At 46.0% G+C, this 9,729-nt stretch overlaps 1 protein-coding gene across 1 annotated transcript in view; it reads left to right on the top strand.

Annotated features, from left to right (window-relative positions):
• Positions 1-923: 923 nt before the first annotated feature.
• Positions 924-9,729, top strand: part of ENTREP2 (endosomal transmembrane epsin interactor 2) — a 444,069-nt gene continuing 435,263 nt past the window's right edge. The window contains exon 1 of the mRNA XM_065412748.1: positions 924-1,166. Within this exon, the coding sequence (XP_065268820.1) occupies positions 924-1,166 (243 nt within the window). The remainder of the gene's footprint in view (positions 1,167-9,729) is intronic.

Below are 9,729 nucleotides of genomic sequence, written 5' to 3'. Positions count from 1 at the left end.
GTGGCTCCTCTGCCGCACTGTCGCTTTCCCCCGCCTCCTCCGCCCGTGGTGCTGCTGCCTCCCTTGTTTGTTCGCCTCGCACAAGCCGCTCTCCCTCCGGAGCCGGCGGCGGCTGTTCCTCCTGCCGCTGCCTCCACCCCCCATTGGCCGTAATCACCCTCCCCCCCCCCATCTTCTCTCCCGCCGCTGCCAAGCGGGGAAGAAGCAGGGCTCTGCTGCCCCTGTGCGTGCGCCCCAGAGCAACTTGCAGCCGCGGGGCTCCGAACCACAATCAGCGCGGGTCCTGCATGCACCTGAGCCGGCCGCAGGCGCAGCCGCACCCGCGCGCACGGCCAGCTCAGCAGCCGGGGGCGCGTGTGTGGCAGGATCCGAAGAGGCGGCGGCGGCGGCAGCATCAGCAGCTGCCTGAGCGTGCGGGCGGCGGGGGAGCGCTAGTCCGACTCGCATGCACTGGCCATGCCGGCTGGCTGTGCAGCCTGGCCGGGGCGGGGAGCGCTGATCCCCTCGGCTGCGCCCTGACTCTGCAGCGGCGGAAGAGAGGGAGCTGTTGCCTTTTGCGAGGTATGGGCTGCTGCTGTTCAGCTGGGGGCTCGCGTCTCCTGCGGGCCGTACAGCCCCTGTGCGGAGTCGGCTCCGGCTGCGCTGCGGGGCATGAGCAGGGGCTTGCCTGAGCGCGCAACTTAGCCCGGACTCTGTACTGAGTTGCCCAGCAAAGTGCATCCTCTCCTGGGAGCGCTGCAGAGAGACCGGCCTGGCCGCTGCCTCCGGCCCTGCTGGGGAGGCGCTCTGCGGAGAGCACCGCTGGCCAACGGGCAGCCCCCGAGCACCTGGAGACCCTGTGAGCGGGGCCGCTGCCCTCTTGCTGCCTCCGCCTTTGCTGCGTCCTGCTTTTCCCAGCAACGGTCTCTGGTGCCCTGTGCAGGATGCCGCTTGCCGGGGGCAGCGCGCTGCAGCCCCCTGGAGGGGCTCGCTCGCTCAGCCCCGCCGCCCTGTCCCGCAGTTTGTCCCGCCTGCGCGAGTATCGGACCCGCTCCCGGATCATGCTGTCCCTGGGGGTCACCCAGATGGTGCTCGGATGCCTCATCGTGGCCGTCAGCTTCGCTGCCCTGGCTCTCACGACCTCGGCCAGGGTCCGGCACTCCTGTCCCTTCTGGGCCGGCTTCTCGGTAAGTGCCGCCGGCACAATGCGCTGGGGCAGCCGCTTGGCCTCCTGCTCCCTAGTGTGCTTTTCGAAAAGTTACTGCCCCGTCTGCAGCGGGAAGAGAGGGAGGTGCTCCCCTCCAGGGACAGGGTAAGGGCAAGGGGCGTTATTTTCCTCTCCCCTCCAACGTTAGCAAGTGAGAGAAATGTACAAAGTTTGCTGCATACCAATGAGGTATAAACGCCCTGCAAATTAAATGGGAGTGTGTGTGTTGGGAGGTTCGGGGGAGGAGGGGTAGCTGTGTTTTTGCCTCCTTTGGGGATTAATATGGTGCAGGTTTGTGAGTGGGCATCTCTCCATTTTCCCGCCCTCCATCCTTGCCCATGATTACCCTCATACCTGCTTCAGGAGATTCTGTTGCCGAGAAGATCGTTTGCCTTTGGGATGCACCAGATTGCACCAAATGGCAAGTACTTTCGGAAAATGTCATGAGGGAAGATAGCCCTATCCATCCACCCATTGGTAAATTATGTGATTTATATTTTGCACATATAAAATACATTATTTGGCCTGAAATTAATTTTATAAAGTATTTGGGGATTGTTTGTTTTTTATTTTAAAATATTAGGGGGTTGAAAAAGTACTTGGAAAAGAATGAATCTTGCCACTTTAGTTGTAGAGTGAATGGATTGACTCCATAATACTCAGTGTCAAAAAGGATAAACAAGATAAAATATTCAAATGATAGAAGTGTTACTTTCACATACAATCTCAATCCAGCTATCTACACCTTTGTGTTTGAGGAGTTGCTGTAAGGGACATGGGATCAGACAAGAACTTCAAGTCAAGGAAAAGCAGCCTCTTATGAATGCTTTACTTCTTTCTGTAGATGACAGAAAGAGCCAGGCACTTACTTTATAAGCAAGGTTTCCTATTCTGATTTGCTGTGACAATTACGTTTCCTCTTCTCCCCTTTACTTCCCCTTCCCACTTTTCTTACGCTGTACTCATTGGGTTAGATATGACATGATGTGGCCATACTTATCAGTGAGACCATCAAAAAAGTCTGGTCTTGCTTCTAGTGAAGTCAATAGTAAAAGAAAAGGATGGGAGCTCTAAATTGTTCTGAACCTTCCTGTAAACACAGGGTTTTTTTGTTTTAGGTATCACACAGATTCCTAGTTATCACTGTGTTGTTATTGGGTTCAGTTTTTATGTAACTACTCTGGAATAATTTTGACTTCTAACCTGAAGAACTCTGTTTTTAGAGCCCACTGGATCCACAGTTATGAGCTGATGTCTCTCAAGTTCTTGGCACAGGTTTTATGCATGAATGAAAAAGTAACTACCAGAAACAGGTTGTGTTGGAGGTAATAAAATGAAATTAGAACAGCAGGAACAGATTTTAATGTACACATGTAATACACAAACCCTCACAGTTGCAGAAAGCAACTGCACTGCTCCACTGGGGAATGTAATATATGCTGTTGTGTTGCTTTAGCTTGGCTGAATGTGGCGGTTTCACAGAAGTTCACTAAAACACATTACTAACTCGCTAGAAGGCTATAGGTCTCTAAGTAAGGTCAGACCTAGCAAAGTAGTTCATTCACCCTACATATTCAGAATATTTTGTGCAAGGAGGTGTTTAAATGATTCTGCTGACTAAGTTTCCTTTTTCCTATTGTCAGTTTTATCTCCATCATGCTATGTTAGGATGTTTAAAAATTAAAATTGCTGGACGTTTTTGATCTGGGCAGCTAGCCTAAATCTGTACTTTGTGTCTGCACTTCTAGTATTAAAATTGGGACAGTGAAAATTCCTTTCATTAAGAGCAAAACAGGAATACTCAAATCAGTGGCGAAACCAAAGGTTACCAGGGCATTAATATCACTGAGCCAGACTCTGTCTTGCTTCATTTAATTTAATAGGTTGTTGGTTCCAAGATGTTTTTAACACTTTTTAATAATGTTTAATAAACCAGAGTATTTGCAGCTTTGAAGTATTTGTTCAGAAAACAAACTGATATTTGGTTCAGACCCAAGTCAACCTCTGTAAATATCTGGCAGAAGTGGCACATTTTCAAAATGGTCATGCTCAAACCAAATTATTTACTTAAAGTGTTTTCTTATTCAATCAAGCTCCTTGGCAGGGGAGAAAAAGCTCTGGATTCTGCAGCATTGTAGAACCCTTTCTTGGATTTTTTCCCTTGCATTAATTGGTAGCTGAGTCTGTAGTTTTGAAAAGAAATGTCATTTTGCAATGGTCACCTGGATTTTATAGTCATCACACTGCTGTCTTTGAGACTGAGCTTAGGCAAACTCAAATATTGCAGTCAATGGAGATGTCACAATTCATAATGATGAGATGTTAATTTCATTTCTTCTGACCACTTAAATAGTAATGTGTTCTTAAGCAAGACAGCTGTGTCAGGTTTGGGAGGTATGCAACTTGTCCGTGTATTCCAGTAAATAATTGGTGCATCTAACCTTTTATCTAGGTTTAAGGAGTATCACTTCCATTAATGTGAAGTTTAGTCAGTCAGTACAAAACAAATAACTTTTAAACATAAAATTTATTTTATTTTTTAAATGATTTTATTTTTTCAGATCTCTTCCTCTTATTTTGCAGGACACAAAAGATGTGTTACTGTTACAATAGTTATGGACAGTGGCCAAGTGTTGGCTGACAGTCTAGTGCTGTTATATGTATTGATGTATTTGAAATTTCAGTACATGAGTGTGGTTCTTTCTGTGTCATAACTTAGAATCTGCTTTTAGGACATCTCTAGAACCACTTTTCCATGGCATAATGGTATATGCAAACAGTACCATAGTAGGATATTATTGCAATGACATTGCTGTGGGTCACCAGTGATAATCAGTGCCATGTCAATTGTTTCTAGTGGGATGTGCTACAGTTCTTTTACTAGGGCCTGGTCTATACTACAGAGTTAGGTCGAAGGAAGCCGCCTTAAGTCGACCTGTTAATGTAAGTTTCTACGCTACTGGGTCCTTTACGCCAACTTAAGTCGCCTCTAATGTCAACTTCTGTAATCCACCTCTGCGAGAGGCATAGCACTTAACTCGATTTTCATGGGTGGACTGTGAGGTAGTGCAGATGCAGCAGTGTAATTCGACTTAATTGGCCTCCAGGTGGTGTCCCACAATGCTCATCTGTGACCGTGTGCTCGGCATGAGTCGGCAAGTAGTTTAAGTGGCTGATAAGGGACTGGGGGCCCATGTGTGAGATTCCTCAATTTGGGAGTGAAATAAACAGCTCCCCCCACCATTCATAAACAGCTTCCCGTGGTGCTATGGGGAGGGACGATTGTTCGACTACTACCTCTGCTCCTGACATGAGTCTGCCATAAACTTCATTAAAAGTGGGGTCACCCATGACTTGGGGGAGTTGGGGGGAGGTTACTCACCATGGCTGTAACAGCAAAATGGCACAGTGAACGGTTACTGATTCTGATTATGTTATGGCTTGCACCTAGTGTAATAAGATTTTTTTTTATTATTTATTTATGAAAATGGCCTTGCTATGGAAACATTTTATGCATGTACAATGGTCCCTTTCTTTTTTCCCATGACTGACAGCTGGAAATGTGTCCTTCGGCATGTCATCAATACCTGAAAGCAGACTTTCACTGACTAGAAGGAGGAGAAAGAGAAGGCGGGAGGACATGTTCACCGAGATAATGAACGCCTCCGGGACAGCTGACACGGCGCTGAGAGTGTGGCGGATTTCACTGTCTGAGAAGTTGGACATGGAGAGCAGACAAGCTTCCCATGAGCATGAGTGTGCGGCGCAGGATGAGATGCTTCGGATTATGAGGGACCAATCGGACACGTTGAGGCATCTGGTTGAACTGCAGGAACAGAAGCAGGAGGGTAGGGTCCCTCTGCAGACCCTGGTAGACAGCCAGCATCACCTGGCTCAGAATCGCCCTCCCCTAAGCGTTCCATGAGGTGTGGGAGAAAAGTCCATTATCCCTTTCGCTTAACTCAGGGGGAGGGTACAAGGAACAGAAGGTGCCCATTTACAGACCTTTGATGACCACAGCTGAAAATGTTTCTCCCGTTCCAACTTTACAACCCCTTTTCCCCAAGGATAACTTTTTTCCTGTTCTCCCTCTTTACTTATGTTTGTTAAATGAAGTAAATGGATTTGACAAATAAACGTTCTTTAATATTGAGTAGAAGCAGTGGGCTTGGGTGGGGGGTTGGCTTTACAGGGACAGTGATACAAGCCAGGTGAAGCTTTGGGAAAGCACAGTGCAGACGAGCAGCTCACATTACTGTGACTCATTATTGAAACGGCTTTTCAAAGCCTCATGGATACGCAATGCCTCTTGCTGTGCTCTTATTTCCCTGGTGTCTGGCTGCTCAAAATGGCTGCCATGCGATCTGCCTCAACTGCCCATCCCTGCAGAAAATTTTCCCACTTTTTTTCACAGATATTATGGAGCACACAGCAGGCAGCTATAACCATGGGGGATGCTCTCTTAACTAGCGTCCAACCTTGTTAGTAGACTTCTCCGGCGCCCTTTCAAATGATCAAAGACACATTCAACCACCATTCTGCACTTGCTGAGCCTATAGTTGAACAGTTCCTTACTGCTGTCTAGACAACCGGGTGAATGGCTTCATGAGCCATGGGAGCAAGGGGTAGGTTGGGTCCCCCAGGATAATTATCGGCATCTCAACGTCATCAATGTTCATTTTGTGGTCTGGAAAGAAAGTCCCAGATTGCAGCTTTATGAGCAGACCCGAATTCCTAAAGATGTGCGCATCATGAACCTTTGCCGACCATCCTACACTGATGTCTGTGAAACACCCCCTGTGATCCACCAGCGCTTGCAACACCATTGAAAAGTATCCCTTTTGCTTTATGTACTCTTTGGCAAGGTGGTCTGGTGCCAAGATGGGGATATGTGTGCCATCTTTCGCCCCATCGCAGCAAAACCATCCACTATGTCCTGCACATTTCCCAGACTTACTACCCTTCTTAGCAGAAGTCGATTAATGGCCCTCCACACTTGGAGCACAGCAGCTCCCACAGTTGATTTATCTACTCCAAATTGATTCCCCACTGACTGGTAATTGGTGTTGCAAACTTCCAAATAGCGATCACCACTCGCTTCTCCACTGTCAAAGCAGCTCTTGTTTTTGTGTTGCTGAACTGCAGGGCAGGGGAAGGCTCTGCACAAAGTTCCTGGAAGGTAGCCTTCCACATTCAGAAGTTCTGCAGCCACTGCTAGTCATCCAATACCCGCAAAATGATGTGGTCCCACCAGTCAGTGCTTGTTTCACGGGACCAGAAACAACGCTCAGCAGAGTGCAGCTGCTCTGTGACTGCTAGCAGCAACTGTGAATTTTTTTTTTCAATGGCTTGCAGCAGGACTGCTTGCAGGACATCACTATATTCCATGCAGTGGACCCTACTTCGGCTCTGGAAATACTGCAGGAGAAGATGCAAGGTATTTGAGATGCTCACCGCAAGAGTGCACAACTGAGCAGGCTCCATGCCTCTGGGGTTATGGCGTACGTGCGGCAGTTTTAAGGCACAAAAAACACTGAGTTGTTTGCCGTTTATATGAGGGAGGGAGGACAGTGCATCATGGGATGCTGACACAATGTTCCCATTCTCTCCTGCGATAATGTTTTGGGCCCATGAGGTATTGTACAAACTTCCCAAAAGTTTGGGATAGCTACCCACGATTCATTGCTTTTTGCATCGATGCAGGTGCTGCTAGTGAGAACACACTCCATCGAGACAATGACTCTGGTGTGGTTACGCACAATCGACTTAATTAATTTGGAGGCTCAAGGTCGAATTAGATAAAGTTGATTTAATTTTGTAGTGTAAACACTATATCTGTTTAAAACATTACCAAGAAAGGTTATCAAATACTAGCAGGGGGCGTTAATACTGCTTGGAAAGCATCAGACTTGGAGAACTTCTTATGTAGAGTGTTTGTGGGGTTTGTGCAGAGGTGCTTTTAGGGGGTTCCGTGGAACAGGAGCATGCTACAAAGCCACCTCCTCCCACCTGTGGTTTTGGGGCCTATTTATCCTTTTTCCTTTACTTTGCTACACTCCATGCCATGTACCACATGGAAGAAACATGTTTGCTGCTAGTCTGGTTAAACCATACCGTGTACAGGGCCAGCATGATTAATGCTTGCTCACCATATATAATGTACAAGGGAGCATGGATTTTTATGAACCAGTAGAAGACACAAAATATGAGATAATGTACTGCACAGCTATGATAGTGTTAGGAAAACATTGGCTGTCATAGTTATTGCAGATGGGTAAAATGGGTATTGAATTTAAATTCATCTGTTCCTACAGAATGAGATAAGCATGTTTTGTTTCTTCAATAAAGCTTTTATTTTTTATTTATTGCACTTCTGCTTTACTGAGCGAGTCTCCAGAAGGGATTGAAAATAAACTCAATCATTCTTTTGACAAAGCTTATCCCTAGATCAGTGGTTCCCAAACTTGTTCCGCCGCTTGTGCAGGGAAAGCCCCTGGCAGGCCAGGCCGGTTTGTGTACCTGCCGCGTCCACAGGTTCGGCTGATCGTGGCTCCCACTGGCTGTGGTTCGCTGCTCCAGGCCTGGGAGCTGCTGGAAGCGGTGTGGGCTGAGGGACGTACTGGCCACTGCTTCCAGCAGCTCCCATTGGCCTGGAGCAGCAAACCGCGGCCACTGGGAGCTGCGATCGGCTGAACCTATGGACGCGACAGGTACACAAACTGGCCTGGCCCACCAGGGGCTTTCCCTGCACAAGCGGCGGAACAAGTTTGGGAACCACTGCGCTAGATGTTCAATAGTTAACTGTTAATCAAGCCGTTTTCTTATGTGGTTAATTTCAAAGAGTCCCGGGCACTTAAAAATAGCCACATGTACAGCCTCATCCAATATTCTTCCAAGATATTTATAGTATTTTCAGCAGAAGTCAGACATAGCATTGCAACTGGAAAACTACCCTGCCAAAGAGTGAAATTTTTCTGCTTGCCTCTTAAAAATATGCTTAGAGAAGCAGCTGGGTAAAGATGTGAGAGAAATAACTCAAATATTCTTTAAAACTTCATTTTCTACCAAAATCAGTCACAAATATAAACTACCAACAAACAAAAGTTCTCTGCACTAAAACCAAGGTAGTTATTTCTCTAGTCCTTAATAACCCTTCCTTGATGGTCAAGCTCCTGTTTTAGAATTCTTATTGGACTACTTACCCTTTTGGAAGGAAAATACATCAGATATGAGTGTTGATGGAAAGTATCAACAAAAAGTACTCCCTAGAATTCAGTCTCCCTGAATCTTGGGGAATAGTACACTGAGGGCAGGTCTACACTTACTTCCTGGTCCGGCCGTAAGCAATCGATCTTCTGGGATCGATTTATCGCGTCTTGTCTAGATGCGATAAATCGATCCCGGATCAATCCCGGAAGTGCTCGCCGTCGACGCCGGTACTCCAGCTCGGCGAGAGGAGTATGCGGCATCGATGGAGGAGCCTGCCTGCCGCGTCTGGACCCGCGGTAAGTTCGAACTAAGGTACTTCGAATTCAGCTACGTTATTAACATAGCTGAATTTGCGTACCTTAGTTCGAAGTGGTGGGTTAGTGTGGACCAGGCCTGAGTCTCCTCTGATTGAGTGGTGTCTGCTCTCACAATCGTTTCTTGAAATTGTTTAGAAATAGGCAGTTACAGAGATAATATTCCCTTCCTCTCAGATCCCAGCATCCCCAGAAAATCACCAGTCTCATAGATGGGGCTTCTCTATTACTGAAAGGGCATGAATGAAACTGCCAAGTAATTAATCAGATTATTATGATGTGGTCTTTATTTTTTTCATATTCAGGATTTGTAGTTTCAGTATTTCTGGTTAGAAAAATAGGCAAATTACAGGCTGTAGTTTTTTTCACTTCAGTATACGTATTTGAGTACAACGTTATGCTTGAGAGCCAGCACAGCTCCAGAATTTCTCCTAAAATGTGGTCTCTTCTTTCTGTTTGAATCCATCCTTAACTCTGCTGGTTTTTGCCCTTATCCCATTTTGAAAGTAGATATAATATACTTGCTTAAATGCAACCTTGGTATCATGAGAACCTTGAAGATATTGTATATTCAGAGAGTTAAAAGCTGTTTTTATACTGTTCAGAAATAGGTAAAAGGTGTAATCAATTTGTAAGGGAGGTTGTCAAGGTGACTCATGCAAACAGTCCCCCCAATGCAAGGTCAGGCAAGATGTACAACACAGAGAAAATGTTATTGTATTGAAGAGACAAGCGTTATATTGACAGAAACTTGTTGGGTAGATTTCTGGAGCACTCTATATTCTATAATGGCATTATTATAAAATAGATTTGATTCTAACAGCTGACGCATTATTGGAGAGAAGGAATCTCTATGTATGTAATTTAACTTAAAAAGCATCTACTACTCCCAGTCAGTCAACTTTTTTGTCCCTCACATGCAGTAAATTGCTTTAGCACATCTTCATATGTAATCATGGTAGAGTGAATGGAAGATTAAAAGAAATATAATATAAAAAGACTTTAGTGATAATTATAAGT

This window comes from Emys orbicularis, chromosome 10 (genome assembly GCF_028017835.1).
Source record: "Emys orbicularis isolate rEmyOrb1 chromosome 10, rEmyOrb1.hap1, whole genome shotgun sequence".
Classification (NCBI taxonomy): domain Eukaryota; kingdom Metazoa; phylum Chordata; order Testudines; family Emydidae; genus Emys; species Emys orbicularis.
This window is presented reverse-complemented; position numbering and strand designations above follow the sequence as displayed.